This window comes from Acipenser ruthenus, chromosome 4 (assembly GCF_902713425.1).
Source record: "Acipenser ruthenus chromosome 4, fAciRut3.2 maternal haplotype, whole genome shotgun sequence".
Classification (NCBI taxonomy): domain Eukaryota; kingdom Metazoa; phylum Chordata; class Actinopteri; order Acipenseriformes; family Acipenseridae; genus Acipenser; species Acipenser ruthenus.
This window is the reverse complement of record NC_081192.1, coordinates 80,130,987-80,157,355: the sequence shown is the minus strand read 5'-3', so window position 1 is coordinate 80,157,355 and position 26,369 is coordinate 80,130,987. Positions and strand designations below refer to the sequence as shown.

General features: G+C 38.1%; 1 protein-coding gene across 5 annotated transcripts; it reads right to left on the bottom strand.

Moving 5' to 3' along the window:
- Positions 1–840: 840 nt before the first annotated feature.
- limd1a (LIM domains containing 1a) lies at positions 841–25,775 on the bottom strand. Of its 5 annotated transcripts, none has more exons than XM_059022914.1 (9): positions 25,246–25,775; positions 23,465–25,042; positions 18,881–18,982; positions 8,182–8,249; positions 8,008–8,070; positions 7,292–7,422; positions 4,880–4,931; positions 3,429–3,497; positions 841–2,656 (listed from the first exon to the last, which is right to left on the bottom strand). In XM_059022914.1, the coding sequence occupies exons 2-9, from the start codon at positions 24,996–24,998 to the stop codon at positions 2,513–2,515; spliced, it is 2,163 nt and encodes a 720-aa protein (XP_058878897.1). In that variant the 5' UTR covers positions 24,999–25,042; positions 25,246–25,775; the 3' UTR covers positions 841–2,512. The 5 variants fall into 5 exon arrangements, with proteins under 5 accessions (XP_058878897.1, XP_058878896.1, XP_058878898.1 ...); XM_059022913.1 differs by having other exon boundaries at positions 25,288–25,775; XM_059022915.1 differs by having other exon boundaries at positions 23,465–25,033; positions 25,288–25,775.
- Positions 25,776–26,369: the final 594 nt, after the last annotated feature.

Here is a 26,369-nt window from a genome sequence, read left to right as displayed (position 1 = left end):
AGACTATGGCTTGAAGCTGTTGGTGAAGTTATGATCCGACACGTGATGTATGATTGTTGTGTTTATTTCTTTACAATTTTCAACAAAACCATTTATAATAAAGTAAACAAATAATAATGGAAAACAATCAAACTAATAGAACATTTGATGGAGTTCTACTTGTTCTAAAACAAAAACTTCAAAATACACATTTCAAAATGATTAGGCTTGGATAGCTGTTACAATTAATTAATTTTAGATAACATCTTTGCATACCTCAAACATTAGAAAGAATGTTTGCTCTCTTGTATCAAACATCTGGCTTTACTGTTAGACTGTATATTGTAACTGATAAAGTAGAGATATTGAAGAAACATCACCTAGATCATTGTTAAATCGTCATAGCACATGCTTAACATTCTCTCATGATTTATTCATTGGTTACATTTCAATGTCAAACATTGCAAAAGATATTCACTTTAGATTTTTATTTTTGTATATCACTTCTAAGAAGCTTCAAAATGAATCTTTTTACTTGTTTTACTTTCTTATTGCAATTACTACAATAGTGTGTTGCTTTTGATAACCACGACTGAGTTCAGGGGCTGCTCTTCTGTTCAAGTTGCCTGCCATCGACCTTTGTTACTCAGGCTCGAACACTCAAAATGTCGTTATATTCATAAATGCCAGTACCCTTGTGTAATGCATCTTTAAATGCCACTGTTGGGGATTCACAGAAATCACTTTAATGGTATTTTTCCAAATATATAACTTTCACCTGTCCCTACAAAGTCACACAAATTGAGAATATTATTTTGAAACAAAAAAGTAGGAAAATAAGGGGGTTTAGGCCAAATCATGTAAGTATGGAATAAAACAACATTTATTTAACATTTATTTTAGTACTGTTTGTTTTCAGAACTATTCATTCTCATTCATACAACAACTGACAGCAGATAGGGTCCGTTTTTACAAATAGCCTACCATTATTCTGAACTTGTAATAAGACACAAGTAATAATTCTAACAAAAATCTGCAGTACTCAAAGTGGGGGCTGTGAAAAACAAACACAAGACTTTTCGTAATTGAACATCTTTGCATGACAACAAATAGGATTAATATATTAATGAGATCTAGCTAATAACCAAACCCATCGATGATGGTTGATCAAGCCCAAGATTATGTATGTTTATTTTCTCATCTACTTAAACCAGCAAAGTACTCGCACGCAGAGAGACTAACTAATACACTGTATTAAAGCTTTGTGTAAAAATATGCATTTGAAGAATAATATATTTTATAAAGTTTCTTTACAAAAAAAAAAGAACATATAAAATATTAAAGTCCTCTGATATTTCATTTGGTTCAGTCTCCCGAAAGTCAAAATGTCAACAGTTTGTCATTTCCAACACCAACCAGGTATCACTTGGGAAAATTTAAACTGTAGTACCAGAGGATACATCTCCATACTCCTTCAGTTCATGGTCACATTCATGCTTACACTTGTTTTTTTGTTGGTCTTGTGTACTCAAAGTATTGTAAAACAAGAAAATTTCGCGAGCAAGAAATGTTCGCTAATTTCACATTTATTAAAAATCTGTAAAATGAATGTGCCGTGAAATATATTATTCATACATGTGCAATACATTAAAAGAAAAAGCAGCGCAAACATTTACTGAAGCAAAAATTGACCCCAAAGGCCATTAGCGGAATTAAGTTGCTGCAAAAAAATCCTCTTTTACAGTAAAATCTGTCACTTTGTTGTGAATTAACAGAAAGTTTAATCTAATAGGTGACACTTTTGAAACTGAACTTGTGTCAAAAAAAAAAATGGAGACAAATACGAACTGCTGCATATCATAAAGGCAGATGTCTGTCTTGGTTGGAGAAAATCAACGTGGAGATCCGAGACAGCCATTTGGTTCCACAGCTCTGCTGCTGGAGATGGGTGCAGCCAGCAGTGCAAGCTTACAGTGATGGTGGGCCTCGTGTATTGTTGGGATCCAGAACAATGCCTTTATAGGTCTAGAATGATGAATACAAAGATCAAGCCGGTTCCTTTATGAGGAAAACATCAATAATTATTATTATAAACCACTGCAGCACAACTGACCTTAAATCAAGTTAATCTTCTCATTTTATGTAATTCAGAGCAAGGCTGTTTCACCAAATTTGCGACTGTTTCTTAAAGCTCTATGGTTTACTGTACGTTTTAAAAGGAACAGAAAACTGTTATTTAAGCTGTGTCAATAAACCATTTGATCATTTATGGTTGAGACCTAATGTGCTCATTCAAACAAATTCATTTGCATCTTACTTGTTATCTAACCTTTAGCAATAATCTGATGTTTTTATTCCATTCAATATAGCGTAAAAGCACCCCTTTCTCCACCCTCCACCCCTGCTCCACAGTCAGGGAAAGATTAGACAGTTCAAGATCAGGAAAAGAGGTGCAGTCTTGAGGTATGTAGAAAAGCATCCTGGTTTAGCGAGACCTGAATCCAATGGCTAGAGTCTGCTGGAGATCTGACTTCTAGAACTGATGCTGGTAGACTGAGGAAGGCAGTGTCGAGGTCCCGCTGTCGATATGCTTGAGGTGACAGGAGTGGCAAAGCAGGTGCCCATCCAGAGGGAAGCAGCGGTGTCCTTCCTCGTCGTTCAGTTCGATGTCACAGTCCTGCAGAGAGCAAACACACCTGTCACCGCTTTTAATGCAAAGAGGTAAATAGGAGTTTGTGTCCGAGTGCAGTTGTGTGAGGCGGTCTCAGTGATAGTGAGAGGTAGACAGGTAGAGGTAGATTGGTTTTTATTATTTTGTTTTGCTTTGGCATGGTCCTTAATTGTTTATTTGTTCTGTGCTAATAAACTGCTGAATTTGAGCACAAAGCTACTGCCTGTGTGGAGCCTGCATTCATTTTGCACACGACGTTACTATATATTATTTTAGGAAAATCATATTTTTCTAAATATTCTACTGTTTACTAGAAGGGGGGGGGGGCACAGGAAAAACTAAATCTCTGAAGTGGGGCGCAGCAAAAAAAGTTTGGGAACCCCTGCTTTACACGTACAGTGTAAACAGCTGTTTGGAGTGAGGGGATTAGAAAGAGGAAGCAGAAGTTTAAACTTTCTAAATGTATAGTGTTTTATTTGAATAATGTGCAAAACGAACCAATAAATGGAAATGATAAAGTTACCAGTGATGATGTTGCTAGCATTTTAGAGCTATCTGTATCATGAAAAATGTGATCCCCATAACTTATCATCCGTGCGTACATGTAGAAATGTAAGTTTGACACAAGGCTGGATGGGTTTCTCCAAACATCACCAGATTGTGATACTTTTCAATAACTTGTGATAATGAATGTCCTACAGACACCTCCTTATATCCTCAGACAATATCAAGAATCGATCCCATGAATAAGAAGTGAAGCTGAACTGCTTGCACTAACCTCACAGTGGTAGCACTCCACATGATAATTCCTATCCATGGATACAACGCGGATGGTTTCGTCAGAGCCCTGCAGAGATGAAAGAAGAATGATATTCACTTGAAATAAGAGATGATCTTCTCTGCTTTATAAGAGACACATGAGATAAAGAAGAAAAGAAACATCAGAAACACCTCCTGTAACACTCAATAGAGTGCAGGGTGACCACGGGCAGCTAGAGTACAGATTTTTAGTGACAGGTTTGCAAGGTGACTTTACTGATCTGGGATAAGGCACCATTCTTCAAGGATTACTGCCTACAATTTCTTCAGGGAAGTTTATTCTCCAGACTGGTGTCCCATCTGCTGTCTTGCCCATCATGACTAAATCTGACCTAAACAATGCAGCTGTTATATAGCACAGAATATGTGCGGTAGGCCATTTGCATAACAAATTAATACCTCTGTCATGCAATTTCTAATTTTAATTCTAATCTGAAGAAAGCGATAGGATCATCTAATTGCAGTTTCAGTGTTGGGTAACAAAAAAGCTTTATTTAAAAAGAAGGAGATGTATTGTATTATTCTTACACATGCCACAAGTGATAGGTCAGATCTAATTCTGGAGAGCAATTCAACACAGGTTGCACAGATTGAAAAGCAAAGTGAGAAGATCATTTCTGACATGAAGCTGTGCTTCCTCCTGAAGGTCACTGCCAGAACAGTACAGTCTGTTCCATAGCATCCTACCAGTACAATGACAATGAAGCGGTTTTAAAAAAAAAAAAAAAAAAAAAGAAGAAAGAAAGAGAGAGAGGAAGAGAGAGAGAGAGAGAGAGAGAGAGAGAAAAAAAGAGCTCTACATCATGGCAAAGGTCCATATTTTCTTTATGTGAGCTGTAAAATAAAACTTCGGTCTGTTAACATTTAACTTCTCATAGAAATGGGGCCGGTCTGGAACATATTCTCGGGGTTTTAAGACTCTCATTTAAACTGCCTGAATTTAGGTTACTAGTTGATTAACTTTTAATGGCGTTTTTCAAGGACAGTTCTGTACATTTTTTTTATATTTGTTTCTTGAACACGTTTAGAAAAGAAAAAGTACCAATATCCATTTAGTGTTTGTTTATTTAAACTCTGGAAACGTGTGTACCATAGCTTTTAGTCAACATTCCACAGCACACATTTCTTATGATTTATATTAAGAATATGCAAAGGGAAAGATTCTCCATTTTACTCAAAATCTATTTTTTGTTCTTCTAGAAGGAAATGAATATGCTTAATCTAATAAGACTTGTGTCTGAGGTTATTTCTGAGACACCCTACAAACAACATATTACATTCCAAAATAAATATAAAATTACCAGGACAGCTGTGATCCACTATGGACACCATTCTCAAGGAAACAATACCCTCCTCTCCACTCTCAATTTGGTCTTAAGAGTGAAACCACAGGGTACTCCAGGAACTTACCTCAGAGGGCAGGATTGGCTGGCCACAGGCTGCACATTTTGGTGCAAGGACTCTTAAAAGAAATAGAAGAAAATGATTAGGACTAATTATTTTATGAAGCACATACCAGTATCTGGATTGATTGTAACTGGGGCCAGACAAGAAAAGTGTAACTTAAATCAAGCTTCTACAGTAAAAACTCAAATGAAAGGACGGTATGCTGTAACTAACTGAATAAGTGAAAAATGACATATCCCCTTTTGGGTCCAAACCACCAATTGATTAAAAGCCGGTCAACATCTGATGTTTTGTACATTGTTTTTAATACTTTCTCGCCTGCAGGTGTTCTTACCGATCGAGTGGAACCTCTGTTCCCATCGTCAAGCCCTAAGCCTCTTTTCACCTGCTGAACCTAACAACAAGAACTGCCTGGTGACAGAACCCTGGAGACAAGGCCCAGTCTAAGGTGGTCTCTGACCAGCAGGGGTCGCTGTAGCCTGATGAGGTTAACTATCCCCACTTGATTTTCCTCCCTAAAACATATGAACCCCAAAGCCAATGCAGTCCTCAATGTGGGTCTGACTCCAAGCGATAGTGCTGCAACTAGGAGAGCCACCGGGGACCCATGTTCTGATTTAATTACGATAATGTTCAGTGAGGTTTTACTATATGCTTAAAGCTACGGCTATTGACAAATAAACAGGAAATAGAACTCCCCAAATAGCGAGCAGCAAACTCGGATTCTGTTGCACTTGGCTGTGAGGTTTTATTGTACTGCTTCTTGAACTTGAAATCAGATTTAACACAAACTTTACATTCAATCACAGTTCACAAACATCAGTGATCCAGGTTTATTACTTATCGTGATGCCCAAGAAAACACAATACAGTCACTAGATTCCCATTAAATGTGTGTCATAGAAACAGCTTCGGTCTCATTGATCTGTGGTTTACCCTGTCCCTGAGTCTAAGTTTACAGCAAAAACACATGTCCAGTAGGCTTTTGGAACTTTTTTCCCCTGTCGAGGATACTTGAAACAGGTTAAAAACCAACCAAAAAATAATTAACTGCAAACGCTCATTATATTCATATTTATAACTAACATAGGAGGAGTATATCCATACATTTTCAAAAATTATCGTCCAAAAGATGAATGTGAAAGAATTCACTGGAAATTCAGTGCGGAAATTTTTTTGTTTCAACAAATTAAGTATTTTTAGGGGATAGTCTGCATCACAAAGCCATGAAGGCAGTGTGGTAAAACTGTCAGTCTCAGTTCAGGAGCTCTGAAGGGAAGCTGTACCAGACTGTAGCCAAAGACAATTTTGAGAAAAAAAAAAAAAATCCAACATGGTATATTTAAACTTTTATTATATATACCATTTTATTAAACACCACTCCAGTTTGCCTTTTTATAATATACCAATTGCTTCCATTTCTAGATATATATTTGCATGGCTACTTATCATGCAGTCGAGTCTAGCTAACTGATCTAACCTGATGTAAAACAGCAGCATTGGGTCTAAAAGCAGCTGCAGTATAAGCCATTCACATAAACTCCCTGACATTTGACATACTTTAACAGAAAACAAGACACCACATAGTTGAGATGGTTTCATAACTTTGGATCCACAAAGAGTGCTTTTTAAAGTACAGAACGGCTTACATTTTCACTAGAAGCAACTCCTTTAAATGCTCAATCTAAATAGACTGTATTGTACCTTCAAGGGATGATTATGGAGGTGAGGTCTACTGCACTACAATGGGGATGGAGACACAGCTAGGCTACTTGATGTGACATTTACCTTGATCTGAGTAAGAGGAGTACCATGCATTGGAGGGGTGTGTTCACACGGCAGGGAAAACACAACCAAACATGGTCAGTACAGTACAGCACACAGGTATTCATCGGAAAATAGGACCTTCTATCCCTCCCTAATTCTGAACAGGTGTAATTAAATCGAACATTAGAAGTCATGTCACCATTAGGACATATTGGTAGAAACTACCCTTCTAACTTTAGAGAGTGTAGATCTCGCATTTCAATCGTTTAAAGCATATTCTATATAAAAACACATAAAATACAGTGAATAATAAATGTTCTTGTTTGTTACATCAGCTTTTCAATTGGTTTTATATAGACTGAATGACTTAAAATACATTTATAAGAGTTTGGTGATAAGCTCCAATCCTGTGTGTGTGCAAGAAATATACATACTGTGATTAGAAGTAGCCTCACAATATATCTGGATTTGCAAATAGAGAGGTCATAACTACAATCATCTTGCCTTCTTAATAATAATAATAAATAATAATAATAATAATAATAATAACTACATGTCTTGTAATTGAACAAAACTGATTTAAAACATTATTTTTGAGCAGTGAGCATGCAGTCTGACTAAGCTCTGGGTGAGTGTGCGCAGTTCTTACTTGTGGTAATCCCGGACACAGTATATCTTGTTCTCGGTGTCCACAGTGAAAGGCACACCATCCAGCCCCTCGTTACAGATCACACAGCGGAAACAGCCCGGGTGATAGGATTTCCCCAGGGCCTGAAGGATCTACAGAGAAGCAGAAAACAAAGTCCAACCAGTGTCCTGACCATTGAAATCCTGCCACACCCAAGTAACCTTTCTAATGCTGGCCCTGCTCAGGGAACACATGTAGTGAGTACTGCATCCAGGAGGCTTGTCGCCAGAAAAGTCATATAGGAAGCAACGTTTCAAGTGACTCCCTTACACCCTCCCAACCATTCAAAACTTGGAAACAAGATGCTGATCTCAAAATGGGTAGAATCATGCATAACACATACGATATTAAAAAAGGAAATAAATATTAGGTAAATATAGGAGATAGTTAGATATCCTTTTCAGGTATGTATGGGTTTCCTTAGTTTTATTTTTTGTTCTGACTTTCCTGGAGTTAGGATGCACAGGGATGTAATTTATGTATGTGTCAACAAATCACCTAGGAGACACCCTGTAACATAATACTGAACATGGAACAGAAGGCCATGTAGCTTTAACTAGTAAAGAAACAGCGGCCTGATGGGAAACAAGAAAGGCAACAAAAAGTGACAACAGCAAAGCAGACCAAGCAGGAGAGGGAACAGAACATCTGAAAAGTTCACAGCGTCAGACACTTACCATGTCCATTATCAAGTGCCCACAAACATTACACTTGTCCGCTGACTGCTGGAAACCAGAGTACTACAAACAAACAAGAACAGTGTTAATGTATAAACCCTGTTTGTTAACATGTACTACAGTATGGATGATGAGGAGTTGTAATGATGATTTGGAGACACACTGTACACTCACCAGGAAGTCCTCCTCACAGAACACCTTCCCACACACATAATAGAAAGCTTTTCCCCGGAGTCGTCTGTCTGGGAAGAAAAACAAAATAAACAAGTCTGTCAGTAACCCGGCTGTCAATGTTCAAAATTAAAAAGTAGCTAACAGTAGGACAAAAAAGTTAATGATGATGTATATCAACAGTATGTATAGAACAATATAAGAAATGGCAATGAACACCTACATAAGAAAGGTTACAAATGAGAGGAGGCCATTCGACCCATCTTGCTCGTTTGGTTGTTAGTAGCTTATTGATCCCAGAATCTCATCAAGCAACTTCTTGAAGGATCCCAGGGTGTCAACTTCAACAACATTACTGAGGAGTTGGTTCCAGACTCACACAATTCTCTGTGTAAAAAAGTATTTCTATTCTGAATGCCCCTTTATCTAATCTCCATTTGTGACCCCTGGTCCTTGTTTCTTTTTTCAGGTCGAAAAAGTCCCTTTTTCATAGATTCCTTCTTCAATTTCAATATCTCCTATATGGTATTTATAATGCGCATTTTAATTGCCTGTGTGCAGTACTTTACACTTTTCTCTATTAAATGTCATTTGCCATATGTCTGCCCAGTTCTGAATGCTGTCTAGATCATTTTGAATGACCTTTGCTGCTGCAACGGTGTTTGCCACTCCTCCTATTTTTGTGTCATCTGCAAATTTAACAAGTTTGCTTACTGTACCAGAATCCAAGTCATTAATGTAGATTAGGAAGAGCAGAGGACCCAATACTGATCCCTGTGGTACTCCACTGGTTACCTCACTTCAGTTTGAGGTTTCTCCTCTAATCAGTACTTTCTGTTTTCTACATGTTAACCACTCCCTAATCCATGTGCATGCATTTCCTTGAATCCTTACTGCATTCAGTTTGAGAATTAATCTTTTATGCAGGACTTTGTTGAAAGCTTTCTGGAAATCTAAATAAACCATGTCATATGCTTTGTAATTCTCCATTGTCAATGTTGCATAGGTAAGCACTAGGTAAGCAAATACAGTGTTTTTATCATGGTAAAGTATATTAAAATGACTAATTTACAGTATGCAGAATGACTTCTTGTGTTCTGAAGATACATGTAAAAATGTAAGTGTGACATACAGAGGGACTGATGTACAGACAGAGAGATATTATTATTATTTGTTTATTTAGCAGACGCCTTTATCCAAGGCGACTTACAGAGACTAGGGTGTGTGAACTATGCATCAGCTGCAGAGTCACTTACAATTACATCTCACCCGAAAGACGGAGCACAAGGAGGTTAAGTGACTTGCTCAGGGTCACACAATGAGTCAGTGGCTGAGGTCGGATTTGAAACGGGGACCTCCTGGTTACAAGCCCTTTTCTTTAACCACTGGACCACACAGCCTCCTAGATATCTCCACATCCCTATAAACTAATACTCTCAATAAATGTCATCAAAATTTAAGAAGTGTTTTTCCAGACATACAGATGGATAAATGCACTACAGACAAACATCCCAATAAATCCTCAGAATCTCAAGAGGTTTTCCTGAATAATGTTAATATCAACTGTCATCACAAATGAATAAGCGATTTTCCAGATATATGGAAACATGTAAAAGTGTAACATATGTAAGCTACTGTATATCCCGGTTTCAGGGGACAACAAATAAAAAAAGGTCATCTTGCTGTTACAATATTATAGGATTCAGCAATTCTGCCAGGTTGTGTGAACTATAGAATGCTTTGATCAATGGATTTCAAGCCATCATCACAAAAAAAAAAAAAAACACACATTCACTAGCATTGTTTTCCGCATTTGCTGGTACACTGCATAAAAATGAAGACAGATGTGCCTCAATTTAGTATGGGAAAGTACATGTACACATGCTCAATTCATCTCCATGAAAGCCCAAAGGAAATAAGAAAAAAAAAAATGAATTGCTCAAATTTCAGGGGAAGGGAGTGGAATGTTAAAGGTGAACCCAGCCAAATGATTGAAATAGCTGCCTCCTTCCTGGTCATATTCTCCTCTCTATGTAAACACACAAAACAGCTATCAAGAACGCTGGAAATCTGGGGTGGGGGTGAAGAGGGGGAGATGTATTATGGGAATTCCTGGACACTGTAAACTTCTGCTTGTTACAAGGGGGCTTTCAGACAGTAGAAAAAAAGGGGTGGCATTTTAGATTATGGAACATACAGTTGTAGTGAAAGGTTAACAATTTCTAGAAATTTCTCAAAAACAAAGATTTTCAGGAAAAATCTTTTGTAGCACAAGTTTTGCTTTTGTGGATGAGGAAAAAAAGTTACAAGAAACAGATGCATACAATTATTTATTTCAGCATTTTTTTTGCAAAACTCCAATAATGCTAAAAGTATTCATACCCATTGATGCTATGATAGTATTGTCTACAAGGTGGTATACATTTCAATATGATAATGCAGAACCTAATTCTAGAAAAGTCTAGAAAATGTTGGATTGTAGGTGAACATTCTTAGAGAGTATTAAAAGGGTAAGGCATAGGATTGTTGCTGTCATTACCAATAAGTCAATATGGGAAAAAGTAAAGAACAATCTGAAGACAGAAAAGTATTTATTGTCATAAAGCTGGAGAAGGATACAAGAAGATTTCCAAGCATTTGAGTATCTCAATTTCAACTATTGTTTATATTATCAAGAAGTACAAGACTCATGGTACTGTCACAACGCTCCCTTGGTCTGGAAGAAAGAAGGTTCTTTCACCAAGAACAAGTAGAAAAATTGTAAGGAAGGTTAATAACAATCTGATATTGGACTGCAAAATATATTCAAAGTGAATTGGTGGCATTGGGACTGGGGTTTCCATTTCAACCATAGGTCAAGTACTACATAGTGAAGGTTTCAATGGTCACAGGCCAAGGAAAAAGCCACATATAGGAAAACATCACAAGGACAATTGCTTAAAGTTTGCAAAATGGCATTTGAATGATGGACATGAGTTCTGGTCAAAGGTTTTGTGGAGTGATGAAACAAAACAAAAAACAAAACAAAAAAAAGTGCTATTTGGTCACACTGATAGTCGTTACGTTTGGAGAAAGTCTGGTGAGGCGTACAAAGAAAAGAACACCACACTTACACTCAAGCATGGAGGTGGTAATATCTTTCTATGGATCTGTTTTTCCTCTAATGGCACAGGAAATTTAGTTCCAATGCATGGTAAAATGGATTCCATAGCATACCAAAAGATATTGGCCAATCTGAAACCCTCCGCTACAAAACTTGGTTTAAAGTCCAACATGACAACGATCCAAAGCACACATCAAAATCTACTTCAGAATGGTTAAAGAAGAATAAAATCAAGGTTCTGGAATGGCCTAGTCAAAGTCCCGATCTAAATCTGATTGAGAATCTTTGGTACGAGGAATTTGAATGAATGAACAATTTTGCGTTGGAAAATTGTCAAAAATCACTAAAGAATCATGCCAAAAGCTCACTGACAAATATCCTAATTGTTTAAAAGAGGTTATTATTGCTAAAGGTGCTTCAACTAGCTATTAATTTCATTTTCCTTGTCAGGGTATGAATACTTTTGAATTAGCATTTTTGGAGTTTTGCAAAAATATTGCTAAACTTTTGCTACAAAACATTTTTCCTATAATTATTTGCTTTCAAAATATTTCTAGAAAAGATACATTTCCATTGGGGTATGTAAACTTTTGACTACAACTGTACATAGTGTATCCTAGGACAGGGGTTCCCAAACTGGTCTGACACAGTCCCTGGTGGGCCACGGGAGCAATGACATTCTATGTATTTTTTTTTCTATTAATAGCGAAAAGCAGGCGCTGGCGGCAGCTGTAACTGTAGAAAAATAAAGTGTAGCAAGGGAGTATTGGCGGACTGTCAATCAAAGCAGAAATTCACAAATCAGAGCTAACAGACAATAGGGCAGTGTTAAGGTCAAGTGATCACTCTGCTGGCAGATGTAAAAAGTGTATTCAAGTAATAATAAAGCTACAATATGTCGAATCCGCTACCAAAGAATAGATTTGCAAAGTGTAAAGAACAAAAAAAGCAGCTTCAGGAGTTTGAATGCATTTCTACTGTGGGCTCAGTTTTGAGGTGCTGGAATGGGTTTTTTTCTTTTGTAGAAACATTTTAACATTTGTTCTTGATAACATTAATTTAAAAATTTAATTGATCTCTATGATATACGTTTTTGTGACTAATTAGCTATAAACATTTTAAATATTGAGTACTTCGATATGTTTTAATACTAACTAAATCAAGTTGTTAATCAAACTGATCAATCTTGTTACATACCGGCAATTGATTTATTAAAATATTTGGATATACTGCTATTTTATTGATTACTGGCTCATTCACAGTCGTCTTAAAACAACGCTAGAATACGTTTTGTTGTAAAATAATAATAATAACAATAATAATAATAGGATTCAAATTTTGCTACAGATGGATTTATTTTCATACATTTTGTTCTGGTTAAGTGGCGCAGCTGCACTCCAGTTTTTTTTTTGGGGGGGTGGGGGGTGTTGCAAGCCAACTGAATGTGATTTTGCAAGTTGTATTTGGTTGTACAGAGTAGAGGCAGAAAAACTAACTTCTGCAAGGCTCTCGTTTTCCTCGTTTAGTTACACAGTGTTCAGAAATTAGGATTTAAAAGTTATGTTTTTGTGCACGTTGTACTGGTTTTACTCAAAGCGATTCCTGTTCAGGTATTTATGAATGGGAATAATAAGTGACATGCACTTCTTTCTTGTTTGATGACCAAGAAAAATAATTACATTTCTAAAAAAATGTTAAAATATAAAAAGGTGCCTAAGTTAAAGGTTTGATAAAAACGTCTGTTTAGTTTTTGCAATTTATTTTATTTACTAAAATTAAGGTGTTTAAAAATGTATTTTTGCTCAGTGCATTTCCATCTTTCACAATATTTATTCAAATGAATAAAGGACAGTTTAGATTATGTTTATTTATAATGTTACATAGTGGGCCGCAGTGCCTAATGCAGCTGAACTGGTGGGCCTTGGGTAAAAAAGTTTGGGAACCCCTGTCCTAGGATACAGCAGACGTTTAGATGTCAAAGGATCAAATAATGTTCAAACGTGGTTCTCTGTCACTTCACAAACACATTATCAGTAAATCAGTTTATGAATATTCAAAAGAAAACAAATGTTTTAAAATATACAAAAAGCAAACATAGCAGAAGTGGGTCAGATGAGGCAGAGGATACATAGTGTTGCAAATACTGCTGCACTGAGGTACACGTTCATGCGGACAATAAAAGAGCATACTGAAAAATAAGCAACACAAACTAAAATAATAATGTGAACTGAGAGACAAGCAATCCATTTATGTGGCTTTTACACACGCTTTAATAAAAAAAGAGCGCAGAACGACTGTGTTAATGAGTTTGTCAGAGCACTGTGCTTTGCTGGACAGCCACTGTTTATTGCAGAGAGGTATGTACTGGTGACTGTGTGACAGTACTGTCTGTCCATCAGCTAAAACACTGCCTAACGCTGACAATCTTAAATCGTAAATATTAGACAGAAAATGGTGACGGTGGAATGCACGGATGGAAATGTCCAGTGTGATTTTTGATGCGTCTCCCAATGCCTTGGACCATCCAGTTCTGCCAATTTTTTTTTTTATGATTAAGTCGAATAAACCTGGCTTTTGTTTTGTGCTGATGTCATGTTCATACCTTCTGTAGATACTATTTCCATCAGCACAGCGATTGCCCAAACGTTCGTAAGGTACCAGCTAACTTGGGAAAATGTGGCCTCGACTTGCACAGATTCTGCTTCATCATACATCCCAGGGACATTAAACTTAATCAGAAACCAGAACTGCTACGCATCATAACCCCTTCATGACATTCAGTTTTGGTCTTCCATCTCAGAAACACAAAAACACCAAAAAAAAGGTCCTGCTTATAATGTGTGCAGGAGGGCGTTTGTCCTTTGCACCAGGACGACAAAGAAAGCTCAGTGGTTAAACAGTTAGCATCCCCCTCTCCTCTTATTTAACTTTTGTATTAATATTTATTTTTTTACTGCTGTATTGTTCTGCTTTCTTACTTGGTGGATGACATTTTCTTCAAACAAACCATTGTTTCACTATTCCCCACAAGGGAAGAGAGGCATTTGAACATTTGTGTTTCTTGGCATTTTCTGCCTCTCACATTTCACACAAGTATTTAGAAAACGTTGTAGGAAGACACAAACTTCAAAAGGTTCAAAGCCAGGGGTTTGTTTTGATTTCCAGGAAACTCAGGGGCACCAAAGATCTAGTAAGACCTGACAGCGCTGGCGTCTAAAGGCTCCGGATCAGCCGACAACCCGCACTGCCGAAAAAATAAAATAAAAATAATAATTCTTGGAGGAAAAACCATGGTGCCATGGTCTGCACAGAACATGGCTTTGCTGCATTCTTGTTTTTCCAAGAGTCAAGTTGGCTTTTAACTTAAGTCAGGAGGTACAATCTCATAGATTCACTTATTGAAATGCCACATTTGGAGCAGAATAAAAGTCAGGCTATTTTGGTTCCTGGTTAGCTTGCTGCTGCAGTTGTTTCACACTAGTTTGCACAGACCTAACAACTTAAAAAGCATTACACTGAGCTTCATATTCCCCCATACGAGGGCAAGAGTCATGATATTTGTCCTGCCTTTTTTTCAGCTTACATACAAGGATGCTACACAGTCACTTCAACCATTTTACCATGCCTTTGAGAAGAAAAAAACAAAACAATTAATTATAAAATGTACAATATAAAAGTTTGCAATGAAAAAGAAAATCTGAACCGTGTGCTTGTCTCGTTTCAGCTATCCGCGTGTTCCGACTCGTGTTGCAGGTAAGAACATAAGAAAGTTTACAAACAAGAGGAGGCCATTCAGCCCATCTTGCTCGTTTGGTTGTTAGTAGCTTTTTGATCCCAGAATCTCATCAAGCAGCTTCTTGAAGGATCCCAGGGTGTCAGCTTCAACAACATTACTGGGGAGTTGGTTCCAGACCCTCACAATTCTCTGTACCTGGCTTGTGCCACCAATTCACATGTTCTACACAAATGCTGTTGGGCGAGTGCAATGGAGAACTGTACCGTGCCATCGAAACAGCAAGATTTCTTTCATTTTAAACACCTGTTTGGATGTCGAGTAGAACTCCCCACAGCACTGTAATGCCATTTTCTAGTAGGATTCTTGGAAGGAGAAGCAAGAGAGTCTCTCTCTGACTTTTTTTTTTTATAATGACATACCTGTACTGTATAAAAAATTTTTAATTCTCATTCCATTTCATCAACAACTATAAAACACAATTTTCTCAACAAGCTGTAAAGTGGATGAAAATAGAGCTAACCGTAAATACAAGTCTCAGAATAGATACAGTAAACTGTTCCTGCTCCCCTCAGCTACACAGCAGTAAAGCAGTAGTTATAAATAGTCCAAACACAAGCCTGACCGCTTCAGAATTAATTCTATACACCATAAACGTTTATCCAATCTTAGTGTTTTGAAACTCCGGCAAGGCTACAATGAACACTGCGTCAGTCTTTTCAGGGGCATGTTCTCCTCATCGCGGCTACGGTTTGAAGTTTTGAGATTTAGATTCTTCTGCTTTAACACTTACTGCTTATTATGGCCCAAGCCTTCATGAGAAAGAAGACAGAAATGTTTCCCATTGTGTGGCCATATTCTCAAGTTGGTTTTACTTCACTTGAACAAATTATAAAAACATTTCCTGACCATACACAGTGTATCTTTTTTTTTCTTTTGACCCCAAACATATTCTGAGCTGTATATTTCTATTTTAAGATGTGCTCTATTGATACAACAGATATTTTACACACAAGGGGAATGGGGGTGCACGTTGTCATCCCCTCTGCTTATCTCTGCAGCTGAGATAACAATCTCCCCCACGTCAATGTCAATATTCCCCAGTCTTCTAAATTCCTTTCCACCAAAGTCAGTCCCAAGAACATTAGTTCAGCAGGGCAGGTCACAGGTCACAGGAGTATCTGGGACTTAACCTATACTTGTTCATGCTCAGAGTCTCTGAAGAATACATTTCAGAAACCGAAAAAAAAGAAACACCTGCATTTCTTATGTTTTAGAGATTAGGCATCCAAAGTACAGCGGTCAGACGTACGGTCCAAGGAGTTGCTAAACTCGCCCTGGGAAAACACTACAACACACAATCGAGGGAACTTAAAAGTTAGGACTGTTCAGCTTGCAATAATGTTCAAACGTGTTACAATACTTAACATCTCACTAACAGGTAGTGTATTACTAGAATTAATATTCATTTATCAAGTTAGAGACTTACTTCGCTATTTGTTTAGTTCTATTATCAACAATTGCTCCTCTTAACATTTTAGTAATCCTACAAGTCAATAGTAGTTCAGTTTCAAAAGGACGCAGCCTGTATTTAAGCTGCCAAAGCTAGTTTGTTTTTGAAGTGTAAACAGCCTGCAAGGTGGGGTCCCCCTTATGCCACTGCCAATAGAAACAGGTTAATTGTCCTTTTCATTTCCATCAGCAGAGCAAGACCATACCCAATTTCTAGTACTGTTTGAAATGATCTGATATAGGAAGTGTTAAACCTCAAACCGCAAAAAAATTAAATAAAAATAATAATGTTAAAAATGCAAAACCAAAAGAAAGATACTCCTGGAACCAAGGTAAAGGTCAAAGGATTATTTTCAAATACATTTAAAACAGTGACATTTTTTTCAGCAAATCCTGCCTTTATGGGAATATTTTTTTTTAACAGATTTATCCAAAAAGGACACCAAAACATGCCCACCACTGTCTCACACACACACACAAACAAAGACACTCACAAATACAGTTTCCAGTCCTCGCCACCTGTTTTTTTTTTCTTTTTTAAAATCTCAAAACAGGAAGCTGCACTCCACCCTGAAACTAATCACTCGCTTCTAAAGATAGCTTAGAGAAAGTTGTAAACAGGCAGACAGGGTAGAATCCCACCAACTGACAGACATATTCACTTGAACCTCTCCACTTCTGTTTCCATGGCTAAGATACTGAGACTCCACCATAGAGTAAGGAAAACACACAAGAGCTCAGACTTTCATCGGGAAGGGAACCCTAGGATACAAGCCAAAGAGGCACATACACAGTAACAATGAATTAAAATCATAGCATTTTTTTTTTTAGTTACACACAAATAAGAATTACTTAACAAAAGGAGGAATTTTACTAAGTAAACAAAAGTATATACGTCAACTTCGGATAACTCGACACCTTCGATTAATTCGACAGTCTTGGTCCCTGATTTTCTCCATATAAAATATATGCATCCTGCCTCTTCATTTTTTAATTCAACACCATGCTTTACTCGGAACTCAACACTTATTACTGGTACCGAAAGGATAAAAACTATTAAAAAGACTAGTGGATAACTTGACACTGTCATTTCACGTGACTGAACTCTGACTTGAAACGGACAGTTCACTCATTCCTTCGCAACTACCAAGTGCAGCTGGTTACAGTATCAATGAGTCAGAAGCAAAAAATTAGTTCTCATTCAATTGGCTTTAAAGCACTGGTTATTCTGGATAACAAGCTTCTCAGCAGAACTTTCAAAGTGCGTGTTTTTGCATGCGAAACTAAATCGACAATGTTTGAATTCTCTGTGAAACTGCAAGTTGTTTATTGTTTTTGTTCAGAGTTAATTCTGTATAATGTACATTTGTTATCTTTTGCTATTTAAGCCGTCACATTATACAGTACAAGCCAATAACAAAGTATAGTGAACAGTTTGTGGTTGGATTATTTTCGTAAAAATAACACTGTAGATATTTTATTAATTCTTATTTCAATCGAACTATACTAGTTGTACCAAGTTTGTACAGTACTGTAAACTGGAATTGATTCATTCACTGCAGTTCTTTCAACCCTTTTCATAAGGACATTTAAACTAAAAATAAACTTGTAAATACTGTAATACTGTAAACATGCAAGTTTTGTTACTTATGTTAATGCCATGGCTCATGTGCACCCGTGGTTAACTCAACACCTTGGATAAGTCAACACTAAATGGCATCCCCGTGGGATGTTGAGTTAACCGAGACTGACTGTCTAATATATATGATATGTATGTATGTACATATTATATAATAAATACATACATAAAAGGTGCCCTGTGTGTGTGTCTTCATCTAGTATCCCAGCATTCCAAAGTCTAATTCTTTTCATTGAAAATGGCTGGAGCCTCTTATGTTTTTCTTACTCGATAACACCACTCTGAGATCGGCGCCCTTCAATCAATTCTGTCAGCTACTGTATCAATCCCTGTCAGTCACGCTGTGAAGATTAAGCAGAGAGCATACTGTACATACGCTCTCATACACACTTGTGCAATTTTATGCCATCTTAAACCATATCCTATTATTATTCATCACATTTACTGTAGAATACTACATAACATATTGAACAGTGAAGGCGTTTAATTATGGCCCTCACGTTAACAAAATGCAAATTAGGAAAAAATGACCTATATAGGATTTAATACGTGGAAAACGTGGATTCAGGAACATTAAGACAACAGACTAGACTCCTGACTTTTGCCTCTGGAGACTTAGGCTGAATGGTCCATCATATTATTTCACATGAAATACATACATAAAGAATAAAAAGACTTGAAGCAAATGTCACAAGTGTCGGTGTGTGATACTCACTGCAGGCACTGCAGGTGAAGCAAACGTTGTGGTACAGATTCCCCATAGCCTGGCATGCCTGGTTCGCTCCATAGACGCCTTTGTTACACTTCACACAGGTCCCTGTAAAGCAACCATATCAAACAGTTTATCACTGTACCTCCTCAGCACATCTCCAATAGATCTCCAATCAAAATCTTCTTGGTTTCAGCGAGGCCATGAGATCCTGGCTTTTTCAATCCTGTTGCAATTTATTTATATCAACAACTGAGAAGGAATGGGGATGCATATCCCTGGAGAAAGTTCAGAGTTCATAAAGATATGCATTATGTTTTCAAGGGCATCCCAACAAACCAAGTATAACGTAATAATAACACCAGTAATTAATCACAGAGCAAAATACAATAGAGGGGGGTCATTAATTTGACAAACAGGACAAGCATACAGTGCAGGCACCATGCCCAATATTACTGCACTGGATCAAAGCTTAAAGTATATTGGGACCAAATGTATTGGGTTAAAATACATCAGTTGAAAAGGGAAATCATGAGTATTTCAGGCAGCCATCTCTCGGTGGACTCCTCAACTGTGAATCAACACATCACGTGACCACTGCATCCTGGCACACGCCAAGTGTTCCGCTTTCTCTTTGCCAATTAGCTTTACAGAGGAGTGGTAGGAAAAGGGCGACACTCAATACCATAAATCCATGAAATCCAGAAAGCTTTTGAAGTATGAAGAATCAGAAGACTAATCAAAGGCTTCTTATTACAGGGAAATGTAATCCAATTTGTTTATTTGGCTTGGCAGGCAGTGGTTTTAGGAATTCAAATCCAGCTTACTTTATTATATACAGTATAAGGTTCCCAGCGTAAGAAACAGCATGTACTACAGCCAAAGGTCATGGAGTCAGTCCTCACGCAAGAGGCACAATCAAAGTGAGAGGTCATGGACTCAGTCCTCACTCATGAGGCACAATCAAAGTAGCTCTGCTGCACTGGATGGCTGTGTTTCAGATTTGTCTCCACTTCGATTTGCACAGTAACCCTTGGCATATGTAAGGGATCGTTTCGAGATTATGGAGATTTTCTTCACTAGGCTTGAAATACTGTGGGGCATTTGGCAATTTAGTTTTCAATGGCAGACACAAATCAGGGGGGAAAGCTTATATTATAAATTAAAAAGTGTTAATAAAACTAAATCAATCCAAATCAATGTGCCCTCACAAATGATTATTTATTATTAGCCAGTGTGAATACAATTAACATTCGAAATACTTACAAAAGACTTATACCATAAGAGACATGGTAAACTGCTTCTACAAAAAATGTTTAATAAAAAATGATTAAAATAAAAAAAAACCTGTTCCGATTCAATGAGTAACATTCCAGGCTGACTGGAAGCGCAGCACACACTAACAGCTGGGGCGTGCGTGACTATTTTTCTTCTACATTTCCCAGTATTCAGTAATTTTATAAGTAGAATAAAAAAAATGTGTATAATATAATGGCACACTGTTGTGTGTTGAAATGATCATTAAAACATTACCTTTTTTTAAACAAAAAGCTGTGTAAGTTTAATAAAAACAAAAAAAAAATCCTGGTTCCTAAAGGGTTAACCCAGCTTCATGGTGAAATCAGTTCCTTACTTTTACAGAGCTAAAGAGAAGCCCCTGGCTGATATTTTTCAAGTAACTGCCAAGGCCCAGCTCTGCTACACTCCAGTGTTTTCCCCTGCTCAGCCCAGTCACTCTCTGGAACTCATGACAAGCTGTATCGCAAAGAGATAATTGCATACAGTTCTGTATATTCTTAGGAAAGGTTTTACACCACAAAAAACAAAAGGGGCCCTTGTTCCTTGAGAACTCAGAAACATCACGTGGACAGCCGCTGCCTACATCTTCAGTGCATCTACTTATGACCAAACCATTTGTCTGGGGCCAGCCAGAAAGGAAAACACGCTAAGCCTATAAAAGCATTGAATAATCTTACACCTTTATGTCACATAGTTTCTCCATTACGGCTTTAAGAGGTGGAGAGTAGCTGACTCAGGCTTCAGAAAAGCAGCTTTTATTATATAAACCCTCCCACGGCTTTACTGCTGTACAGACAACCTCGTGACTTACGCCTCAATAACAGGCAAGCCCTCACATTGTTAAGTGCGGATATGAGGAGATCACGTCTATGGATTTTGATCTTCCATATAATTTAGACAGGAACATGATAAACATTGCTTGTAAAATGAATGCTGTTATATAGTTCATTTGCAGTGCATGATAAGAACACAGCTGTGTACCAAAAATGAAGGCAATACACAGTATAAGAGCGTTTGGTGATCTCTAACATCCAGACACCAGAAAGGTCACCCAAGTAGATCTAATAACCCTCTAAACGAGATTATGATGACGCTCAGTGTATGTCTCTGTGTACTGTGTGCGTATAAGTATACACATGTATTTCCATTTAGATCTTTATACACACACATACTGTATATACATAGAAACATATTGTATATACACATCCACAGAGATACATAAACACATTCACAGACTAAACAACATTCATTTGAAACACAATGACTCTGGAGTTCAGTATTTCACAGCAGTTAAAGCAAATTCAACCTACCTCCCTGACTTGAACCCTGAATCTGGTTAAAGCAAACTATTTTACGGTGGACTTAATATTAAATGGGGAAAAAAAAGCTTCCTCCTTGACCTGAAAAGAACATCTGCAATAAGCCTACATCGGTAATTTGTGTACAGAAAGCTGAAACACACATGAAGCCTTGCCACAGCCAAGCAGCCTTTGGACTCTGGGATCCACAAAAAGGTAAACTTGGTGCAATCACAGGAGCTGCTTCCAATTTTGGTTAAACTACTGGAAGCCATATAAAATTGTAAATCAAAAAGCAGACCTGCCATGTTTCATAAATATGGCTGGTGGCTATGACTAACTTATTGTGACACATGTCAATCACCCTTCCTGTGAAGAAGCCTGCCAATTAGAAGCCAAAGACAAAAACTGACAAAGTTTCATACTTTCTTTAATCTGACTCTGTGCAGCATTCCTAACTTCTGTATTTGTTTTTATGTACGCATTTTTAAAAATAAATGAAATAAATGTAAGACTAGGAATAGCAGCTTCCTATTATTCAGAGTCCTGGGTGTGATGCAGAGATTCACAAGTGAAATGATGGCAACTGTCTATTGACTAGGCCGAGAACAACAAACTCTTTACATGGGTGGAACGAGCCATATTCTAACATAGGCCTCCAGAGATGAAATACATAATAACTAGCCAGATATTTCTACTGCCCTTGCAATGTCAAATTCTATACACTGTTTTTGTGTCCAATGGGTCTCATATTGTGTACAGGAACTCTCTTTAATCCCAGTGTCAGTTACAGCACACACAGCCACAGAAGTTTCTGTGTGGAATTGTGTTTTGTTCACATGCTGCTCAAAGGGAAGGCCAAGCATGCTACTGTACTGTACAAACCAGCATTCTGCTGTACATCCACACTGAAGTGAGAGCACTCTTGTCATCGCCCAAGTCTACAGGATTTGTCCTGAATTGTGGGGGCTCACTACAATTTCCTTGCTGCACTGGGATGGCTTGCTCCGATAAAAATACTGTACTGTGCTCCAGATTCACCAAGCATTTTTATTTAAACATTTTTTACGAAACAATGTAGAACTACTTGTAGTTAGCAAACCTTTTAAATTCTTAACATGTTGCCTTTGAATAAACAGTGCACATGGTCGTTTTTGAAATGCTGCAAAAGCACCTACTATAGCTTTTCCCTTTATATAAAAAAAACACAGAGCCAAAATATGGACCTATATTTATATGTATTAAACATGGTACAATATGGATAATCAAATGTCGTTATATGAAATGTCGTTATATGAAATGACAATATTTTATGGGAAATTAATTTTGGAACAATTTACTGTAGGCCCAGAAATGCTATAATTTGTGATGTCCTGCCTGTATCTTTTCAGGGAGAGAGAGGTGGTAGTGATTCCCCTTGAACATTGAAATAGGACCCTTCTGACGTGTCTTCAACATACACACGCGAATGTGATGGAAACTCAAACACCAGGGCGTCTGGTGAGCACAGGTTTTACACAGACAAGGGAGCAGATGGCAACACAGCTGAAAAAGAAACTGTAAATAATACAGTAGTATGCTACAGCAGTCTTCTAGTTCTGGGGGCAATGTGGCCTGGTGTTTATTGTTAAACCAAGGACTCACTACAGTAAAACACCTGGCTCACTCCCAGCACAGTAACCAAGGAACTGTGTGACCCCTTGCGAGGGTTACTTCCTACTGTCTCTTTCCCAAACACCACCTTTGTGACACATTTCAGCCAATGTATATAATATACACAAGTTGATTGTTACAAAACCAGAGGGCACAAGTCAGCAGAGTTGAAAGGTCACCACATCATGTGATTACATTTGCAAAACCTAAAAAAGAAACAAAAACACCCTTTCAAAAAAAAAAAAAACAGCTGATCTCTAACTATCTATGTAGCGGGAGAGCCTGAAAATATGACAAGACAAAACATACAAATTTAAGAATTGCAACCCAGAGTCCTTACCAAAGTAATCTGCTTTCGCATCCATCTCTTCTTCCACGCGCTTAGTAAGAGCTTCTAATTTTATTTCGGCAGCAGACAGCCCCTGCTCCGGCTGTACAAGAAGAGTCTGGCAGGGCAGTTTGACCACCCTGGGGGGGTTGGAGGTTTCCTGAGTGGAGATGTCACAGGAAGATCCCTGCTGAGAATGGCTTGGTGGCAACAGAGGAGGACTGTCAAAAGCTGAGCTGACCAGGACAGCAGTGGCCAGCTGGCTGCTCGGAGGCTGACCCTGGGTATAGCTTCTGGAGCTGGACTGCGTGGAAAGTGGCTGGCTGCTTGCATTGCTAAAGCCACCTCCACCGTCAGTGGTGGCAAGTGGAACTTGTTCAAAGCGCACAGAGAGGTTGCTGGAGGAAACCTGGCAGTCCGGGCCCACTGGATATGGGAGAGAGTGAGATATTGGACTCTGGGGCTGCTGCCTGTGTTGTTTGAAGTCATAAAGCTCACCTTCAAGTCTTCTGGTGTCACCTAGAGCAGAATACGCTACTCCATGACTGGAAGGTTGCTGGCTGGGTTGGCGTGGTTCCTGCTGTTGTTGCTGCTGGCAATAGTGGTAGTTGCAGTCAGTGTTAGGTTTAACAGGACTGTCTGGGCCTGGAGGCTCATTTTCTGGACTGCTGCCTAAATTTCTCACGTCTGGAGCTGTGGTCTTTTGGATAGGATAGCTCTGGAAAGATGCAGTGGAGGAAGGGGTAGAGAAAGAAGATCTCTGGTGAGGCAGCCCCATCTTTGTTTGGTTGAAAGATGGAGCAGTGGACGAAGGCAACAATGGGGACAGAGTATTGGAAAATGAGGCAGACCCCTGACCTACTGGCTTCTGCTCCAAGGATGCTGTGGGTCTGTGTTGCTGCTGTTGGTATTGTGGGTTCGGGTCAGTAAAGATAGGGCTTGTAGCTTCTTGGTCACCCTGGCTGGGAAACCGATTGTGTGACCCACCCCAGCTGTACCCTGGGCCTGTTTGTAGCTTCAAAGGATGATCCCCAACCTCCTGGCTCTCATAATTGTTTCCATTGATGGGACCCCTGCTGGCTGAGACCTCTTGTTGTGGGTATCTGTTCAGTTTCTGCATTTCATAAAGGTGTTGGTTTGTGTTGACATTGCCAGACATAGGTCCCGACAATATCGGCGGTTTGGCAGAGGCTTCACCAGCAAGTCTGATGTTACTGTTTATAGGTGGTCTTTTGGTGTATAACACCGCGTTGTCCGAAGCTCTGTTCTGCAGTGGGTTCATGTTGTGACCACCGACAACCCCTCCGTTAACCCTCCCAGATGCCGCCGTTCCTGCAGCTAGATTATTGTTTGCCATTTCCTCTTGGTGTTTTTGCAAATGGATTTTTGTCATTTTGGAGGCAAAAACTTTTCTGGTTTCTTCAAAGTCCGGATTGTTGCCCGCGTCTTTTCTTGTTCTGAACAGTCCATCTCTGGATGCCTCATACATATTGAGATCCTCAATAAATTGACTAGCCTCCAGCCCGAGATCGTCGTATTTATCCATCTTAGCTTTTTTTTCTTTTAGGCTGTGTACAAGTTCTATGCGAACTCCAAAAAAAACAAAAAAAACTTTTTAGTTTCACAGTCGCCTCGGTGTAATGCCACGAGAACTCAGATACTGACTTGCTAATTTAATCACGTCAATTTTCTCATTGATGTTTAAAATAAATACCTAATAATAAACTAGAAAAAAACCCGTAAATTAAAATTACACAGATAATGATTTATGTATGAATTGTGTCGTACTGTACCTTTTTTTTTTAACTGAAAAACACATCAGAAGTAGCAAATACCTTTACGTTAGTCCCGTCTAGTTTCTTCTTATCCATACATCAAGGGATATCCAAACCAACAGTTCAATTAAAGAACAAAAACTATATTGCGTCTAGTATTGTGTGGAACAAGTGTAATCGTTGTTTATTTGTATATTCCAGTGATGAAACGTTTTTAAAAACTAAAACGTGCGACCGCCGTGCTCACAGAAGTTACTCTGCTCCCAGCAGGATGGTGTCTGACTCTTAGTTACGTTTCAACTTTTTTCCCCCTTTCCAAAGCCATATAAAGGCGTTCAATGCGGAAGCCGCAGCCCCTTAACTTTCGTAAAAAAATGTGTAGCAAACCGAGTCCCACCAGCTAACTTGAGGTGTTGTAAGTTAAACTTTCTTAAGCGCAGTAACATTAGTCGTGTAAACAAATAAGGGAATGCGAGTGGCACCAGCTGAAAATATTAAAGAAATACACAGAATAAGCACAGTGCAAAAGAAAGGAGTTCATTGGACGCCCAGGGACAGCAGGATTCGTCCTTAAAGGGGCAGGACTAATGGTCCAATCACCTGCATATGTAGTCTACTCTATTTCTTCCGTTATAATTTATATGCTCATGGTTAAAATGTGTCTGTTTTTGGATACAGTATTTTGTAAGATATATGAAACGTGTCACAGGATGGAGAGGGGTTCTTTGGGAGAGGGGTGCAATGCAATATAATATATATATATATATATATATATATATATATATATATATATATATATATATATATATATATATATATATATGGGAATGGGCCAAGCAGAGTAAATATTTTTCCAATTCCCAACTTTTGGCTTTGTCACCAAGACCAGAGTTGCTAGAATTTCCAGCAGGATCATTAAAAAAAAAAAAAAAAAAAAAAAAACTAGAATATAAATAATTATAAACTCTTAATGCTAATTGTATTCCTCCTCAATGCACCCAACTTGGTTATCAGAGCTTTGTAACACAGTTTGAACTTTGCACTGCAACAAAAAGTTTTAACCAGCACCATTTCTTACTACAACTTCTGTGATGTTTTTTTGTAATGGTATATTTGAATTGGACCCAATGAAGCACCATTAC

What these genes read in the sequence shown, in the direction of transcription:
- limd1a (XM_034000346.3), bottom strand. Translation starts at nt 24,998, where the DNA reads ATGGATAAATACGACGATCTCGGGCTGGAGGCTAGTCAATTTATTGAG. An exon ending in CTTCACCTGCAGTGCCTGCA is followed by an intron (nt 8,250 to 18,880) that starts GTGAGTATCACA and finishes TTTTCTTCCCAG; the next exon opens with ACAGACGACTCCGGGGAAAA. An exon ending in AGCCAATCCTGCCCTCTGAG is followed by an intron (nt 3,498 to 4,879) that starts GTAAGTTCCTGG and finishes TCATCTCTGCAG; the next exon opens with GGCTCTGACGAAACCATCCG.